The sequence below is a fragment of the Eublepharis macularius genome, chromosome 1, assembly GCF_028583425.1.
Source record: "Eublepharis macularius isolate TG4126 chromosome 1, MPM_Emac_v1.0, whole genome shotgun sequence".
Taxonomy (NCBI): Eukaryota; Metazoa; Chordata; class Lepidosauria; order Squamata; family Eublepharidae; genus Eublepharis; species Eublepharis macularius.
Window position 1 is genome coordinate 238,857,108 of NC_072790.1, and position 19,216 is coordinate 238,876,323.

Consider the following 19,216-nt stretch of genomic DNA (forward strand, 5'->3'; position numbering starts at 1 on the left):
CAAGGTTGCGGAAAACCCCACCCACTGAAAAATCTCATGTGGCCAACTCTTTGGCTCGTGATACTTTCCAAGAAATCTTCATAGCCATAAGGACTAGGACCATGGCTGATTCAGCAACCCTGTGGTTTATCACATGTCCCTGTCCCCCCCCCCCCACCATCAGTTCTGGCCCCATACTGCTTTGATTTCTCCCCTGATTTCCACATGCATTTTTTTACTTTCCCTTTCCCTTCAGGTTTTTTGATTTCGCTCCATTTTTTGAGACTACTTTTACCCCAATCTTTTCCCTGAAGCAATTCTGAGTTGATTTTCACCTTGTGCATAATGTTTCTTTGGGTTTCGTTTGTCCTCTCCAGTCTAGGGTTGCCAGGTCCCTTGACTCCCCTGGTGGGAGATTGGGAGCCTGGCACTTACCCTGCCTTGTCCTGAGTCTTTTTATAACAACAACAACAACATTAGATTTATATACTGCCCTTCAGGACCACTTAACACCCACTCAGAGCGGTTTACAAAGTATGCCAGTATTATCCCCACAACAAAACACCCTGTGAGGTGGGTGGGGCTGAGAGAGCTCTGAGAGAGCTGTGACTGGCCCAAGGTCACCCAGCTGGCTTCAAGCAGAGGAGTGGGGAATCAAACCTGGCTCTCCAGATTAGAGTCTAGAAAGGCCACTACACCAAACTGGCTCTCCTCACACACGTGCTCCTGGCTTGCATGAGACCCTGGTGGATGTACGGTTATAACGCTATGAAATTATATTTTTTAAAAAATGGCCTGGGTGGGGGTGGCCACTTCTGGTGCCAGAGAAAGCAGTGTGGTTTGAAAATCACCTTGGTGCTGCTCCAAGTTGCATCTCAACAGAGGTCTCGTTGCCCTGCTGGTGCCAGCCTCCATCTCCTGGCTCTGGGGCAGCCCGGGCAGGGGTCTCTGGTTTGGACTGTGGAGAGGGGGGCACTTAGCTACGAGTAGCAGTGTTGCTTCCTTTTTAGGCTTCCCTATGCAGAGATTTCCTCGTGTGTTCATTTCCGGCCTTTTTACAAAATCGGCTCTTATATAAATATAAGTATGCGCAAATTTTTTTTTAAAGGGGATATCAGCAATGAGGATAGCACCTCGCTTGAAAATCCTGATCATTTAAAGCACATGCAAAACAAAATAAACCAACGCCACAACTGGGGGGGAAATTGCAAAGGGAGGGTAGATGGGCAGAAGAACGTTACCCAAACCGATTCCAGTGTTCAGGGATTGAATGCTAAGAAAATCAGGAATTAGTCGAGTGTGCGGAAAAGCCCCCTTGTCTGGCTTCTGAGATTTCCGCTGACATAGTCCAGACCACTGCCCCACCCCCCACAGCATATCTTCACAGAAGACATATTCCCTTGAGCTAAAAAAAATCCTAACAGATTACTCATACGAATGTATTCATAGTTGATTAAATTTGCATCAATTAATATATGTGCATAAAACAGATATATAGAAAATTGCATTATTATTTTTAAACAATGCACTCGTGTGTTGTGTAAAGAACTACCTTATAAGAGGCATTCCCCTCCTTCCCGCTTTCACATAAGGGAGTGCCTCTTCTACTGATAGTTTAGGTATCCCATATCATCCACTACGCAGAAAAGAATGCTTAGTCTGAGAGGGCATCTTGATGAGCGTGTGTTTTCCAGCAAGAATTATCTTAGAAGAGGCATTCCCCTCTTTCCTTCTCTTGTATAAGGGAGTGCCTCTTCTACTGCCAGTTTAGGTATTCCATATCATCCATCATGCAGCAAAGAATGCTTATTCTGAGAGGACATCTTGATGAGCGTGTGTTTTCCAGCAAGAATTATCTTAGAAGAGGCTTCCCCCCTTCCCTCTCTCACATAACGGAATGCCTCTTCTACTGCCAGTTTCGGTATCTCATATCATCCATCACACAACAAGGAATGCCTGTTCTGAGAGAGCATCCTGATGAGCACGTGTGTTCCAACAAGAACCATCTTAGAAGAGATATTCCATTCCATCTAACAAGGAATACCTCTTCTAAGATGATACCAACTGCCTGTAGTTTTGAAAAGTACTTTTATTTTTAAAAATAATGGTTACCTGATTTATCAGGGCCGCTGTTGTCCCTGTATTTATTAACTGATAGACCAACCCAGTCCTTACTAGAGATGGGCACAAACTGGAAAAAAACCGAACCATGTGGTTCGTGGTTCATCAAATTTCACGAACCACGAACTTTCATGAACCTGCTTCCGGTTCGCAAACTGGTTCGTTTGGTTCACGAAAACGGCACACCCAGGTCAGAAAATAGTCACTTCTGGGCCAGCAGAAGGTCTGCAGGAAGTCCATCCCCTGTTGCCTAGGAAACTAATTGATCAGCACCAGACTGTCTGCAGTAACAAAGCAAAAAATGAACCAATTGAACCAGCCTAAAGTTCATGGTGGTTCGTCAGAAATAGGATCTGACCAACCACTGGTTTGCAAACCACAAACCAGCCTGGTTCGTCACAAATTTTGGTTCATATTTTGGTTGGTGCCCATCTCTAGTCCTTACTGCTCTCCCAATCCAGAGGCATTTTAAAAAAAGGAAAACTGAGACCCTCTGACTGAATTCTGCACCCAAAACTATACTCTGTGCTCCTGCAAAATCGGGGCACAGGCTCGGCGCTGTCATATTGCAACATCACCCCTGTTCTCCCTTGCAGGGTTCCTGTGCTTGCCTGGCTGGTCAAGAGGCTTGGCGTTCACCAGTCTTACTGCATGGGCTGTGGGAGCGTCCGCGAAGGCACATCCAGCCAGGATTTTGTCACTTGCATCACACCTGGTTGCCAAGGTTGGAAACTGGGGCAGGGCAGGGTGGGGTGTATGCGGGACAGAGCAGTGTAGATAAAGGGCTGTCTTCTCAAAGGAAAGCCGTAAGGAACTTTAACTGGGTAGCAAGGGTGGAAAGAAACAAACCCTATCCGAATTTCTGTGGGGTGGGTGAGCCGTAGCACTGCTAGCTGGAGGGGCTATAGTCAGAAGAACCCCAGTAGATGATCCGTCCCACCAGAAGCGCTGCTCTGACCTACCTCTTTCTTCAAACATTTGCATTCGGGACATGGGCATTTCCCCATAAAGAACAGGAGCATGTTTTCATGGGTATTTGTTTTTTTTAAAAAGATCCCCTTCGGCTGTGAGTGAGGCAAGGTGTTTATTGGAGGGGGGTGGAGGAGGCTTAAAAGAGGAATGACATCAGCTGCAACTTGATGGCACTTTGCACGTACAGTGCAGTGTAAAGGTTAAGAGTGTCAGACTAGGATCTGGGAGACCCAGGTTCGAATCCCCACACTGTGACCCTCAATGTTGACATTGGGCTAAATCACAATCTCTCCACCTAGCCTACTTCAGAGGGTTGTTGGGAGAATAAAACAGGGGGAAGGGAGAGCTGTGCATGCCGCCCCAAGCACCTTGGCAGAATAGCAAGATTAAATGTGCTGGTCAGCTTTTCCAATCTGTTCTGGGGGTGGATTTTCCAGCGATGATGGCAACACTCCTTAGGGTTGCCAGTCTCCAGGTGGTGGCTGGAGATCTCCCAGAATTACATCTGATCTCCAGGTCACAGAGATCAGTTCACCTGGAGAAAAATGGCTGCTTTGGAGGGTGGGCTCTATGGTATTATACCCCACCGAGGTCCTTCCCCTCTCCAAACCCCACCCCTCTAGGCTCCGCCCCCAAATCTCCAGGAATTTTCCAACCTGGACTTGGCAACCCTAGCACTCCCTCCGCACACATGCACACATGCAAATAGACCCCAGCTGGGAAGGGCATGGCCCCAGCTACCAAGGAAGGTGAGCAGGGTAGCAACAAGAGAGGAGAGTAGGTTTGAATGACCAGTGGTGGCCAGATAGGACGGGAGAGGAGCTTTTAACTGAGGAAGAGCAGGAATGTTTGTGTTCCAGTGGGTGGAAAAGCGCCAGCAGAGACCAGCAGGGGGAAGATTTGGATTATTTTATATTATATTATTATTATGCGGAGGGATTATTTCCAAATGATTTATTCCTCCCTCCTTCCCATCTGTTCCTCACTTGTACTCCTCCTAACAGTAAATTGGAGGGGGGCTGACTGCTAGAGTTGCCAATCTCCAGGTGCATCCTGGAGACCTCCCAGAATTACAACTGAACTCCAGACTCCAGAGATCAGTTCCCCTGGAGAGACTGGCCACTTCAGAGGGTGGACTCCATGCTATTATACCTGAGCTAATTTCCCTCTCCAAAATCTGCCCTCTCCAGGTTCCACCCCCAAATCTCCAGGAATTTCCTAACCTGGAGTGGGGGGGGGAGGGACAGAATTAAAATCAGTAAAGAGTCCAGTGGAGCCTTTAAGACTAACCAACGTGATTGTAGCATAAGCTTTCGAGAATCACAGCTCTCTTCATCAGATGCAGACGCATCTGACGAAGAGAGCTGTGGTTCTCAAAAGCTTATGCTACAATCAAGTGGGTTCATCTTAAAGGTGCTACTGGACTCTTTACTATTTTGCAACTGCAGACTAACACGGCTAACTCCTCCAGAATTAAAACCATTCTTGCAATAGACTGGCAGGTTAAGAGGATGGGTTAAAAACGGGCCAGTGAAGATAGATGAAGGCTCAGCAATGGCTAAAAGACATCACTCCTCTTAACTATGAATGCGACGGTCTCAGAGCTATCAGCAGGATAGAGAAAAGGGGACAGAGAAAAGGATAGAGAAAAGAGGCTCTCGTCCCAGCCAAAGCTGGAATCTTCCCCTCTCCCCGAAAAGAGGCATGATTGCCTTCCATGAGTTGTGAGGGCAGGGAGAGATAAAAAAACGGGCAGGAAGTTACCTTGCTTGAGCCTCTAACAGATTATATTGTCCAGGGGGAAATTAGGCTGTGGGGCGGGATGAGCCCGGTATGGTGGACGTTCCCCAACCCCAATTCTCCCCTCCCCAACTCATGTAGCTGCAGAACCAGGTGGGTAACATTATGCACTGATGTGGGGAGGAGATGTCGCCGTTATTTATTCCCACCCCTTATGGGCCTTCAGTGTGTAATAGCTAAATGGAGCTCCCATGTTCAGAGGCAGTTTACCTCTAAGGACTAGGATTTGGGGACAAAGCCATCATCTCTGTGACGCGCTTGTCAGTTTCCTAGAACATGAGGACAGGGACTGTTGGAGACCAAAGTTCTGGACGGGAGCGGGTTTCAGTGTGGTGTTGATGGTTCTGTGAGACGTTGCTGGCGTACAGCTCTGCGGTTGAAGGTTACAGGGTCAGCTGTGGTGGGGGAACCTGGAGGGTGGATCCCCATCGAGCCAGCATTGGGTCACCTGCGCCCTATCTCCACAGGTATCTACTGCCCCAAATGCTACCAGCTCCTGAACAACATCTGCTCCATCTGTATGGGACCTCTGACCTATCAGGGAGATATGGACGAGGAGATGTGAGTGAACAAAGACTTCTTGGGGCAACACAGAGAGCCGGGGGCGGGGGGGGGGGGATGCTAGGCAAGGGCAATGAGATTGGCATGGAGATGCTGGCAGTGAGAGGGAGGCCTGCATTCCTTGCCCAGCTGGTGCCAGGGTCAAGGGGCATCGAAGGGGAGTGTAATGTCGTCTGCTCTGTGCTTGTCTGCCTAAAGCAAAGAGGGGCATTGAGGCGCATTCCAAACACGGTCGTTTTCACACGTCCTTATCCTCGTGTAAAATCACGCAAAATTCACGGAACGATGGCATCTTCATGGCGCGATATCTGATGCCATCTCGTCATGATTCCATTTCGTGGCACGATGATGTCAGAAATCACACCATGAAGACACCGTCGTTCTGTGAGTTTTGCACAATTTTGCACGAGGATAAGGACATGTGAAAATGACCCTAGAGAGCAAGAAGGGGCTGTTTTGTGCGAACAAGTAGCGAGACTTTGAAGAAAACAGCAGAAACCTCTGATCTATTTGCATACATGTGTGCATGTATGTTCTCTCTCTTTTTCTCACATACGAACGTGCACAAACACACACATTCACTCACACACATTCTCTGAATGCATTCCCAAGAAATAGGTACATTCCAGGCTGGCTACGCTGGAATCCCCCTGCCTTGTGATGAGAGGATTATTTAAATGTACACAGGAGGAAGTTCTACACTTTTACATTCTGACGCAAGTGTAGCCTGCCCTCTTTTCAGAGCACAAGTTCCCACTGGCTGAGCTGGTGTCACGGAATGTTCACAAACATCTCAGCTTCTCAGGGGAAAACCATCAGCCACAAAATGTTGAAAAAAGGCGGGTTGTGTAAGGGAAGTTGAAAAAGTTGGTTAAGGCAGGGGTGGGCAATTGTTTTGGCTCGGGAGCCACTTTGTGGGAGCGGAGGTTAGCGGAGGGCCGCACCTTTTAAAATGATTGCATTCATTAGTTAACTTTGCATTTCAGAAAAGGTATAAATTATATCATAAAAATCAATAAATATAAATTAAATAAAATAGTGGTAGTTTTATTCAATTTATTTATTGTGTGAGGGAGAAAAGCTGCAGAGTATTGCTCTTTCGGTGCCAGGTGCCCAGTAGGTGACTGTCTTGGCGGGCCGCATGTGGCTCTGTAGCGGGCCGCATGTGGCCCGCGGGCCGCAATTTGCCCACCCCTGGGTTAAGGGATAAACCTTGTATGCAGTGGGGAGGGAGGAACAGAAAATGCTACAGGTATTGAGGACTAGAAGATTTAGAGGGTGGGAAGAAATAGGAGGGAAGTCCCATAGGTAAAATAGGATTCGCTGAGATAATCAGTGGAAATGTTTTTTGATACTTTCAACATTTCCAGGAACTGAGGCACAATATGGGGGAAAGGAGAACTGTTTTTGGGAGGAGGCATACAGGCAGCAGAGGAGAAGAAGACCTTGTTAACTGCCTCCCCAGACTTTCCAATTATTGTTGTTATTATTATTATTTATTAGATTTATAATCCGCTCTCATTGCCAGGCAGGCTCAGAGTGGCTAACATGCATAAAAATAATACAATATATAAATATCCACAGTTAAAATAACCTTGTATAGAATATAAAACAGCATCCAAGACAGGTAGCAGTACAATCATCTTCTCTAGCGGCACTATCGTGCAATCCGCACCTTATCATCCTGAGTCCCGGGTGGAAGATGATGACAAAACACTGGAGGGAACAAAGAAGGGGAGAGACTCCCCAGAGGGAGACTAAAGAGGAGGCCCATTCGCCTCGACCACCAAAGGCCTGGTGGAACATCTCTGTCTTACAGGCCCGGCAGAATGATAATAAATCCCGCTGAGCTCGAGTTGTTTCAGACAGAGAGTTCCACCAGGTTGGGGCCAGGCCGAGAAGGCCCGAGCCCTGGTTGAGGCGAGTCAAACCTCCTTGGGGGGACCACCAGTAAATTTTTTCTTGCTGAGCGCAGAGCTCTCTGGGGAACATAGGGTGAGAGGCGGTCCCGCAGGTATGTTGGTCCCAGTCCGCGAGAGGCCTGGTCAGCGGGCAGGTTGCTGACGGATATGCCCGCCTCTTCACCCTCGTTTCCCCCTGCAGTGACTCCAGCGATGAGGAGGCCATGGCCCTGCAGATGGAGGCCGTGAAGGCTCTCCGGGGGGAGCCAGGGGAGGACCGGCAGCAGCAGCGGCGGGAGCTGAAGCGCCGCATCAAGCGGACCATGGAAGGACGGGGTGCCTGCCGCCGCTTGCCCCCCGAGGTGGCCCGGAAAACCCTCGAGCAGCTGAAGGAAGAAGAGAGCAGCTCCAGCGAGGACAGCGAGGCAAGCAGCCCAGAAGAAGGCGGCACCTCCATCTCGGGCTCTCCCTCCAGGTGAGCCTGGGGGACTTGGAGGCAGCCCACAACACCCAGAGCTGCCTCCAACTGGCTCCAGTTGTCTTGACTGTTCTGGGGAGCAGCAACTCTCCAGGGCTTCTGTTCCAGGATCTTTCCCATCACCTACCAGCAGGGTTGCCGGGAACGTCAGTTTCCCACCAGCACTCTTTCCCCCCTTGTGGGGCTCAAAGCTGAAGACGGGAGGTACCGTTTAGACCATTCTTTTATCACTGGTACTCCACTCCAGCTTACTTACAACCCACGGCAAAGCAGCCTGCCCACCAGGCAAACCTAGGCCACCATCTAGGGTGCCAAAGGTGAGGAGGGGGGCTCCAGAAGAGTTAGAAGGCCACAGGCAGGGTAGAAGGAGTCAAACCAGCATTCCTCCTATGAGTATCTCCCATGGTCAGTCAGAAGAAAGTCTATGTTCTGGGGGATTTTCTCCCTGATGTTTAGGATTGCAGCCCTTGGAAGGAGCCAGTTGGCATTTCATTGTGTTTGTTGGAAGGGGGGCACTAGCACCATAGTTTGCCTGTGTGTTATGTGTGTGTGATGTGCCGTCAAGTCGCCTGCGACCTATGGCGACCCTATGAAGGAAAGACCTCCAAAACGTCCTATCATTAACAGATTTGCTCACATCCTGCAAACTGGACATGGCTTCTTTTATTGAGTCAAGCCATCTTGTTTTAGGTCTTCCTCTTTTCCTACTGCCTTCCACCTTTCTTACCATTATTGACTTTTCCAGAGAATCTTGTCTTTTCAAAGTACGATAGCCTCAATTTTGTCATTTTAGCTTCTAGGGAGAATTCAGGCTTGATCTGATCTAGAACCCACTTATTTGTCTTTTTAGCCATCCATGGTATCCACAAAACTCTCCTCCAGCACCACATTTCAAATGAATCCATTTTCTTCCTGTCAGCTTTCTTCACTGTCCAACTTTCACCTCCATACATGGCAATGGGGAATGCCAGAGTTTGGATTATCTTGATCTTGGCGCCCAGAGAGACATCTTTATCTTTAAGGATCTTAACTAGCTCCCTCACAGCTGCTCTAGGGCACCCCAAATCCTTGGGTGGCCCCTGGCCCCTGCCTCACTACCCATTCCTTATTGAAAAACTAGGAGAAGCTGGGGATTAACCACAGATGCTCCAACCCTGAATCATGGCTCTGCCTGCAAGCCACGGCCCCTCCTTACTTTAGGTTGCTGCGATTTCTCCTTATGGAGGCTGGCTGCCCTTAGTAACAAAGGGACTGGGATTGAGTAGTGCTAAACCTGTTGGAAGTCCTGCCTAGCACCTGTTCCTAAAAGGCAGAGGGTGGCACCCATATTGAAGGGTGGGAGAAAAATGTCCTCGACAGACTGGCACGCTCCGATCTTTCTTGAGCCGGGGATTTCTGCCCACAGTGGCTTGGTTGATAGATCAAGATGTGTAGCTGTGTTAGTCTATCTGTAGCAGTAGAAAAGAGCAAGAGTCCAGTAGCCCCTATAAGCCCAACAAAATTCAGGGTAGGGTATGAGCTTTCGAAAGTCACAGCTCACTTCAGGTATCTGAAGAAGCGAGCTGCGACTCACGAAAGCTCATACCCTGCCCCAAATTTTCTCATGGCTCGGTTGTTCTACTTTTAATGGCATGGCAGAAATACCACATTTACTCAAAAGGAGGACGATCCCGAATGTAAGATGACCCCATTTTTTAAAAAAAAAGTTATACAGCAGGAAAAAGTTTTTACTGGGCATAACTAACACGGATGCCAGCGTAAAATGACCCACTCTTTTGCTGATGGTATGCCTGGAGGGAGGGAAACCCTAGCCTTGCGTTAGAGTGAAAACTGCAAATTCTGCCCTTGATATGGAAATTCGAAATTGCGGATTTAAACTTGGAACCGCTTTTCCCGAAAAGGGTAGAGAGATGCATAAGAATCCTATGCACCTTCCCAAATGATAATGCTCACGGGGAGGGGGAAAGCATGACATTTCAATCGTTGAATCGGAAGGGACCTCCAGGGTCATCTAGTCCAACCCCCTGCACAATGCAGGAAATTCACAACTACCTCCCCCCCCCCCACACACACACGTGTGACCCCTGTACCATGCCCAGAAGATGTCAAAAAAACCCTTCCAGGATCCCTGGCCAAACTGGCCTGAAGAAAATTGCTTCCTGCCCCAGAAGTCGTTAACCTGGGTGTGTAAGTAGTAGAATCACACAAGCTCCCCCTTCTCTTAAAGCAGCCTGGATTTCAGCTATCAAGACCAGGCAGAGGACAGCAGCAGTGAGGGATCTCCAGAGGCATCCGAGGAGCTGGAAGAGGTGAAATCTGATGGAAGTCCCTTGAAAGAAGAGGCAAAAACCAATAGAAGCCCCTTGCAAGAAGAGGCAAAATCTGAGGGACACCCCTTGCAGGAGAAAGAGGAGGTGAAATCTGATAGGCGTCCCATGCTGGAGATGGAAGAAGGACGTCTAAGGGGGCCAGTAGGGCTAGCAGAGATGGGGCAATCGAGGGGTCTAATAGGACTGGCCAAGATGGGTGCCCATCCAATACGTCTGCCCCTTCTCCCATTTAAAAAGGATACTTAGCTATTAAATTCTGACACACGGTGTCAAAGGAGCTTGCATAAGGATTCATGCGCGGCAGTCACAACGTGATGCACCTCTTACTGCAGGTGTACACCAAGGGGAACCGCAACGGACCACAGCTTTCAAGTGCCTGACACAGGGAAGTGCTTTTCCGCATTGCACGCTTTCCTTTGCTCCCGTGCAAACATTTGCACGCGTATGCGCGCGCACACACAGCAGTCGTGCCCACTTCCCTCCCACTGCCAGTACAAGCAGTGGGGAGCTGTGATCTGCCACGCCTCTGAAGCACACACCCATACCACCACCGCCCACTCCCTCAACAGTCGCACACCAACCTCCTTGTGCAGTTTCCCGCAACGAAACACACATGGATGCCAGAGAGAGTGCTGTAGGCCACAGGTTCCCTGCTCTCCATTTTATTGTGAAGCAGCTTCCACGGACAACAGTCACCAGGAGAAAGGGCGTGGAGGGGGGAGAGGGATGCCCCTCTCGTCTCCTACAGCATGCATATTATCTAGGGCCCCCCACACTGCTGGTGGGGGGCATACCCAACATGAAAAGTCAGCAGGAAGATTCCTCTCCCCCCCCTCCCCCAAAAGCACATTTTTTCTCAATAACTGAGAAGCAGCAACTGGGGGAAGAGGGAGCTCTAAAGACGATGAGGCAAAGGTGGGGGGAATAAAACAGGAAAGAGCCCAGGCTGGGCCAAACCTGTTAGGGGAAAGAGCTGCCAGCTGAGCCCTACACTGCATTTATGGATTTTCAAGTAGCTAAAAATTCAAGTTCAAACATACAGGCACTTTAAAGCCAAGGAAGACACCCAATGCCACCCCCTCCTTTGCCTCCTCCATGGTGAGAGACCCCCGGGCCACTGCTTCTGGGGCAGAGGGCAGGATTGGAAATAATATATTACATCATCTCTTAAATATAGATAAACTCTGAATTAATACTCGAGGAGGTCTTTCTCCTACCCGTGACTACCTTCCCCCCACAACACAAAAAAGCTACTCTGCCCCCTCCAAAGGGGTGAGGGGGAATCAGAAACCCAAGGAATGTGCAAACAGGCAGGGGGGGGGATAGATACACCTGCCCCCCCCACCTCCCACCAACCCCACAGTATGCCAGTCCAACCCCCAAATTGCAGTCACACCCACTGACTGGCATACCCTAGTGCAACAGAGTGGTAGAAAATAGGATGTGGGGCAATTAACGAATGGGGAAAGGAAGGACACAAAATGTGATTTTTTTTTACTGTGGAGGAATCTTTGGGGCTGGGGGATAACCCCACAAACTGTAACCCCCCTCCCCACAAAGGGTTTCCCCCCCCCCTATGGAAAATCTTCTGGGGACAGGGGATAATTCCAGGTAAATGCATAAAGCTATTATTTAGGAAGAGATGGACCCCCCCCTTTTCCCCATCCATCCAAGTGCTAAATGTCTCTCACTGTAAAGAGGTGTGTGTGTGTGTTGCAACAATATTGGGGCAGAAGACTCGTGAAGATTTATGCCCCCTCCCACCCCCATGGGTGAACGGAGGACAGCAGAGAATCCAGCCAACTGCATTGTGCGGGAGACCCACGAGGGGGCGGCAGGAGCTTGGCATGACACGGAACCCACCTCAGCTGTGCAAAAAGAACAAGGTGCAGCACAGCCGGGCACGGCCTGTTCCTCCAGTCAGAACAGGGACTGCCCTGGGTGGAGAGATCCCCACCCCCACCCCCCCTGCACAAAGCCAAAACAGCTGCCACGTCCAAAAGGGGGAAGGGAGAAAAGATCGCTCAAGACACACACACACACCCCTCTTTTTTTGCCTTAGAAACAAAGTTCTACAGTCCAACAAGAGGAGGGCAATGTGACCCGGAAGTGGGCACGGAAGCCAGGAGTCCTGGCTCTCTCCCAAGCCTCTTGAACAATGTGTAGTTGCCACCTGCTTTTCCAAAGAGTCTGGCTATGTCTCCCCCACCCACCCCCGCCTTCTAAAATTGAAGGGAAGAGCTTAAAAAGAATGGGGTCTGAGGCCCACGTGGTGCCAGCCACTTCCACTCCTTGCCGAATTTTAGTTGTCGTACTTTTTTGTTTTGGTTTTTTCCCTCCCCCCTCAGGAAGTCAGGACCGCCACCCCACCCTGCATTCTACCCCTACATAACTGCTTATTTTGCAATCCTGAGCACACAGACTCTTCACACGTTGTTCCCACCCCACCCCTGTCCCACGTTGGGGACCTCTTTGGTTCAGAACTGCCTCTGCCCCCACCCTCAGAGGCCAATAAAGGCACGGAGGCAGCCCACTGGGAGACAGGGTGGGGCATAGTGCATCCGGTTGCCGTGCCAACAGCCTGGTACCTTGATACGGTCCCCATAACGATGGCATAGCAAGGGATGGGGGAGAATAGTGCATCTAGTCAATGGCGGAGTCCCTACAGAGTTGCCATAGCAACAGTCCAAGCAAGGCAGGGTCAAGGCCTAGGCCCAGGCCTTACGCCATTTCTATTGCTGCCGGCCCATCGGTTTGCATCTTCTCGACGACGCCTTCCTCCTCTTCCTCCTCCTCCTCCTCTTCCTCCTCTTCTTTGGGAACTGGAGACGGGGTGTGACGGGCACGGTCCTGATCCCAGTAGCGGGCAAGGGAGAGCAGCCCCTCGATTTGCCCGTTGGTCAACTCGAGGTCGGTGGAGGGCGGGGGCGTCCCCGCGGTGGGCAAAGCCTCGGACTCGTGTTCGCCCCCGCGACGCCGGCGCCTCGTCCGCACTTCCAGGCAATTCTGGCCCTTGAGGTGGCGCTGCAGGTGATCATCCTTGGCAAAAGCCTTGTGGCAAAGGCAGCACTCGTAGGGGCGAGCGCCCGTGTGCAGGTGGAGATGGTTCTTCAGGTCATAGCTGTGAAGGAAGCGAGCCGGGCAATGCGGGCAGGAGTACGGGCGCTCGCCCGTATGTTTCCGCATGTGGATCTTCAGCTTGTCATTCCTGAAAAAAAAAATATTGGGGAGGGGGGGGAGAAGGAGAGGTTGTCAATCTAAGAAGAAGGGACTAGAGACAGGCCAGTTTTGACAAGTATCGTCTCCCCTCCTTGTTAGAATCTCAAGTTCTAAAATCCACGTTTCTCGCCTTGATGGTGGTGGAGAGGAGTCTGTCTGGCAGCGGGTTTCCAAGGTTTTGGCCAGGAAAGGTCTTTTGCAACACCTGATATTTTTAACCAGAGATGCTGAACTTAAGGTTGGGAAATTCCTGGAGATTTGGGGGCAGTGTCTGCGGAGGGCAAGGTTGTGGATAGGGGAAGGACCTCATCGGGGTCTAATCCTATACACTCCACCCTCCAAAGAAGCCATTTTCTCCAGAGGATCTGATCTCTGTAGCCTGGAGATGAGTTGTAATTCCAGGAGATCTCCAGGTTCCGCCTGGAGGTTGGCTAGCCTACCTCCAGTAATACCGGAGGGACTTTATCTCAAGACAGAGCTTATCCCATACCATCTACTCTGTCCAGCTGCAGTTCTCGAGCATCTCTGGCAGAGAAAACTCACAACCCTTCCAGGAGGTACAAGCAGGGTTGCTAGGTACCTCTAGCCTCCCACTGGGGGCGGGGGGAGACCTGGCGCTTACCTGGTGCCTCCGGCATGCTGCTCCTCGCATGCGCACGCATGATGACATCAGTTTCAGCAGTGATGTTATCGCACCGGCCATTGGCAAGCTCCCGCACTTCACACAGGGCACATTCTGGCCCGTTTGGAGCCAAAATTGGCCCCAGCAAAGCGGCAGCCAATGCAACAATGTCACTTCAGGAAGTAAAATAGAAAAGAGTCCAGTAGCACCTTTAAGACTAACCCACTTTACTGTAGCATAAGCTTTCGAGAAACACAGTTCTCTTCGTCAGATGCATCTGACGAAAAGAACTGTGGTTCTCGAAAGCTTATGCTGCAATAAAGTGGGTTAGTCTTAAAGGTGCTACTGGACTCTTTTCGATTTTGCGACTACAGACTAACACGGCAAACTCCTCTGGATCTATGACTTCAGGAAGTGACGTTACCGCGCCCTCTGGGAGCGCGCACGCTGCATGTGTTCCTGGAATGCCTGCCAGTGGTAGGCAACCTTCGGGGGGCTTGCCCCTAGCTGTCCATCGCTAGCTGATCAGCAGGCAATAGGGTACCCCCCCCCAGGAGTCTGCCCACCACCGGTGGGCTCCTAGGATCCCAAGGTACAAGAGACCACATTCGGGTCATTCTACCTGCACGCCATGTGCTCTGCGCCACTACAGGCCCGCCAAAATTTCAGCAGCCAAAGGATTTGGGGAGAAGGTGAAACGTCAGCAACTTGAGAGAGTTGGCTCTCTTTCTCTTTTAAAAAATAAAACAAAAGTTACTCTCCCTTACGGCTGTGAAGAAAAGCAGTGCCTACACATAGGATACAGAGCAGTCCGGGCCTAAGGTTATCAAAAGCCCTGAAATTCCTCAAATTGGTTGGTGGTGAGGAAAGAAGTAGGAATTACCGTGGGGTCACATTTATGACTCATAAATTTTTTTGTAGTCCTACTTTAATAAAAATTGTAATCATGGCAACAGCCAATCCATCAAAGAATACCTTAATTTAAAAAAGCAACTTTTTTTTTAAAAAGCAGGGCTCATTTCGAGGGGGAACACGCAAGAACGCAGTTCTGGCAGTTCCCCAAAGAGGTCACATGTCAGGTGGCCCCGCCCGGCCATTTTGGGCCTGTTTCAGCCTGCATTGGGGCCGAAACAGCCCGGATAGGGCCTCTAACGGGTGGTGGAGCACTCTCCTGTTCAGCAGCGGCCTGATCCTGACCATTTAGGGGCCCTTTTAGGCCATTTTCAGCCCCTTTTTGCCATTTTTGGGCCCAATTTCGGTCCTGAATGGCCAGGATTGAGTCCAAAACAGGTGATGTCAGGGGGCGTGGCATATGCAAATCAGTTATGCTAATGACACATTTCCGGTGCTGTCAAGGGGCGTGGCATATGCTGATGAGTTATGCTAATGAGTTATGCTAATGAGTTCCTCTGGCTCTTTTTCCACGAAATGACCCTGTTAAAAAGCACCAGCCAATATAATCAAAAATATAACAGGAAAAATTAGAGTATATCTATACAGGCAACAGAATCAGGTGGTCAAGCGAGGAAGGATAGAAAAGTCTACATACATACCTTGTGAACCAAGGAACGAAGTTTTAGCCTAGCCTTTTCCCTAACATGCTAATTTTGAATGAATAAGAACAGTAACGTGTTGATTGCAAAGGGGTAGCTGTGTCAGTCTGCTGTTACAAAATAAAACTAAAATCTAGAGGCACCTTAAAGTCTAGCAATGTGATCTTTTGCGGGTCACAGCCCATTTTGTTAGACAGTTTCCATCAGATACGCAGGCTTCGACCCACAAAAGCTCACACTGAAATAAATGTTAGTCTTTAAGGTGCCACCAGACTTGGGTTTTACTTAGTAACGTGTCATTTCCTATCTCCCCCTCCTCCTCCCCCACCCGAAAGAAATGGTTCGATCCAGGAAAATCTTTTGGGGTTGATTCTTCTATTGTATAGCAAAGGTAGGTATTAAAAGCTTGCTAGAATCGTGACCTTTCTGCCTGCCAACCGCGTGCCAAAAAAGTCCATCTGCTTCTGCAGGCTGAATTTGTTGGGCAAAGGAAGTTGCTTGGGAAAACTACTGCAAACTAACCCACTCAAATGTCTCCACGAAGGGGGACATCCGTAATTAGAAGAAGCCAACACTTTGGGCTAGCTCTGTAGCATCCTTACAATTGCCCCATTTTGGAGCAAGAGGGAGAGAAAAGGGGGGCCGTGTTAAATTTGGCCAGGGCTTTGGCTGCTGGAACTTCGTTGGAAGCCCAGCCATTCTTTCTGTGGATGGAGGAAGGATGCTCTGGGTGTATGCTCACAGGGACACTCAACTCTTCCCATCTTGCACATTTAAGAAAGCAGCAAGTCCTAGTAATTAAAGCCCACAGGATTACAGTCAGGAGCTTGTGTGGAGACATTGCTGCCTTGGAGAAATTACTAGGAGGACTGCCCACATTAAAATTAAATATCAGGCTTCTGTTTAGGTTTTTGCTTTATCATGAGGACGTGCAGCAGATCCTGCAACGGAGGTCCTCAAGCAGTAATATTTCTGTCTACAGGCCTGAATGCCCAAGAGAGGAGACTGCAGCCTAGGGCAGAGTGGTTTCAGAAAGGTGGGGTATGAACCCCTCCCACTGTTTTCCAGGAAACGTAAGAGGTCTCTACTGTCAGGGTAGGCACTGCTACACCCAACATCTTTCTTCTACCCCCACTACGCACAGACTTCCCAAGTTTGGAAATACAATGCAAATAGTAAAGAGTCCAGTAGCACCTTTAAGACTAACCAATTTTTTTTTGTAGCATAAGCTTTCGAGAATCTGACGAAGAGAGCTGTGGCTCTCGAAAGCTTATGCTGCAATAAAGTTGGTTAGTCTTAAAGGTGCTACTTGACTCCTTTCTATTTTGCGACTACAGACGAACAAGGCGAACTCCTCTGGATCTATGACAATGCAAATAAGAGCTAAGCTGCCGCTGGGTTTAATGTGTGACCCGGCTCAAGTCCAGACGCTGTTTCCAGTGCCAGAGCCCTGCCCTGAAACATGCAGTTTCAAAGACAACAGCGGGGGCGGGGGGTGGAAGGGAAAAGTGCGATCCTTGCAAACCATGCTCACAACAACATAAATGCTTCAGGTAGGTAGCCATGTCGGTCTGCCGTAGAACAACAGGATCTGAGTCCAGTGGCACCTTAAAGACCAACAAAATTTTCAGGGTGTAACCTTCCGAGAGTCAAAGCTCCCTTCTTCAGATAACAAAACTGCTTGTAACAGCAGGATTTTCGTCCAGTGGCATGTTTTTCAGACGAAGCTTTTGAGAGTCAGAGCTCCCTTCTTCAGACCTGTGTCTGAAGAAGAGAGCTCTGCTCCTCGAAAGCTTACACTTTGAAAATCATGTCTTTCTCTAAGGTGCCACTGGACCAAAATTCTGCTGTTCTACTGCAGATCAACATGGCTACCGCCCCCTCAAAGCATTTTTTATAATGCTCCCGATTAGGTTTTATCCTCACATTTGTGCAGCAAATTATCTTTAAGCCACCTTGGACTTTGGAGGCTTACAGCTAAGAGGGAACACATCTCTGTGGGAGCATCAGTATTTCCCTAAATCAGAGATAGATGCAACCGGGGTTCTGACACCAAGACCTGGGAGAAGCTCTTTACGTCAGAGCGCATTATGGGCAAGGAAGGTGAGCCAAGCTCGGGAAACTTTAGATGATGTCTAAAATCAGTGTGATCCCAGCCCTCTAGTTTTCTAAAGGAAATACGGGGAGCACAGTGTGGGACAGCCACAAATCAATGGGTGGAAAGTGTTCTCAAGGCAGCACTCACCGAGTGAAGCGGACCCCACAGACTTCACAGGCAAATGGCTTCTCTCCGGTGTGGGTGCGCATGTGGCGCGGTAACTTGCCAGCGCCATGGATCACCTTGTGGCAGACAGGACACTCCTGAGGCATCTGAGAACGGCGTTTGCGCACCAGCTTGTCGGGAGCATCGAGACTCGGAGACAACCCATCCGTGTTCAACGCACGGATGCAGTTCATGACGTTGGGGTCAACCGGCTCTTCATCCGAACCCAGATCCTCAGGCGAGAGGCCACGGGCATAGGGGTAAGGATAGGTGCGAGAGGGTTGGAGTAACTCTTCCTCGTCCTCTCTGGGGAGGCCAAAGGCTGGAGCAGGAGAGGCCTGGCTGGGAGGGCTCGGGCGCTCCTGCGTCCCTGTCGAGGAGGGAGATGGCGAAAGAGAATGCTCCATGATGTGGTTGTTGAGGCGGGAGCCTTTCGTTTGCAGAAACTTGCGGGTTTTCTTGCTGCGGCGGGGAGCCGGGCAAGCTGGTGGCTCGGCCAAGTCCCCTTCAGCATTGGGCAGGGTGGAAAAGGCTTCCAGATAGCGGCGGGCGCGTTCGCGGGCAGCGTCGTCAGGGACGGGGGCCTCTAAACCGTTGCCTTGTAAGATCTCCATACAGGCCGAGATGACGCAAGGGATCTCGAGGAGGCGCGCGGCGCGCAACACCTCACCGAGGCTGCCCGTGCTGATGGTCAATGTGGCGGTGTAGGCAAAGTCCAGGAGGGCTCCCAGAGCCTCGGCGCCCACGAAATCTAGTTCGCACACCCCCATGCCTGGCCCTGCGAAGAGCCGTTGGAAATAGCGGCTCGATGCAGCCAGTACGGCTCGATGGGTCCGGTATTCGGAACCCTGGGTCCGCAGAGTGACGTCACACAATACCCCCCGCCGACGCTGCTCGTTCAGGCGTCCCAAAAGCTCGCTACTGTGCTCCGGGAAAGGGATCCCAATCAAGTCGTCTTCGGGGCTCCCCATGGCTTCACCTGCATGGAACAGAAGAAACGGAGGATATGAACACAGAACCGTACGACAACCAGTAGGGTATAAAGGTCAACGAGCTAAATTAGGCCAGGGGAGACCCAGATTCAAATCCCCACTCTACTACAGCGTTCCCTGGGTGACCTTGGAGCAGTCACTCGCTCTGAGCCAAACTTGCCTGGCAGGAAGCAAGAACCAGCTCCTTGAGAGAAGGGGGGGGGGATATAGACACCGCGAGGATTCCTTTCTTCTATATAAAGCAAGCCGTACATCAAGGTCACATGCCGAGGCCATGCTGTGAACTCGATCTCTGAGAGGCTACATTGGGCAGGGCCTTTTCAGAAGTGGCACCAAGGTTGAGGAAGTTCGTTTCCAGCAAGTCTCGTTTGCTGCCGTTACCCTTTAGATGGCAAGCTAAAAATGATCCCAAAGGCCGTGGGAGG

The 19,216-nt window shown here is 50.2% G+C and overlaps 2 protein-coding genes across 3 annotated transcripts in view; one reads left to right on the plus strand and one right to left on the minus strand.

Moving 5' to 3' along the window:
• The window catches only part of DCST2 (DC-STAMP domain containing 2), a 36,427-nt gene extending 25,905 nt beyond the window's left edge, over window positions 1–10,522 (plus strand). The window contains exons 12-16 of the mRNA XM_054973270.1: window positions 2,697–2,824; window positions 5,340–5,433; window positions 7,537–7,809; window positions 10,040–10,283; window positions 10,475–10,522. Coding sequence (XP_054829245.1) covers window positions 2,697–2,824; window positions 5,340–5,433; window positions 7,537–7,809; window positions 10,040–10,283; window positions 10,475–10,522 — 787 coding nt within the window. The remainder of the gene's footprint in view (window positions 1–2,696; window positions 2,825–5,339; window positions 5,434–7,536; window positions 7,810–10,039; window positions 10,284–10,474) is intronic.
• The window catches only part of ZBTB7B (zinc finger and BTB domain containing 7B), a 47,216-nt gene continuing 36,167 nt past the window's right edge, over window positions 8,168–19,216 (minus strand). For both annotated transcript variants that reach the window (XM_054994471.1, XM_054994464.1), the window contains exons 2-3: window positions 17,782–18,778; window positions 8,168–13,350 (exon numbers count right to left, since the gene is read on the minus strand). In XM_054994471.1, the coding sequence (XP_054850446.1) occupies window positions 12,864–13,350; window positions 17,782–18,770 (1,476 nt within the window). In that variant the 5' untranslated portion in view covers window positions 18,771–18,778 and the 3' untranslated portion in view covers window positions 8,168–12,863. The remainder of the gene's footprint in view (window positions 13,351–17,781; window positions 18,779–19,216) is intronic.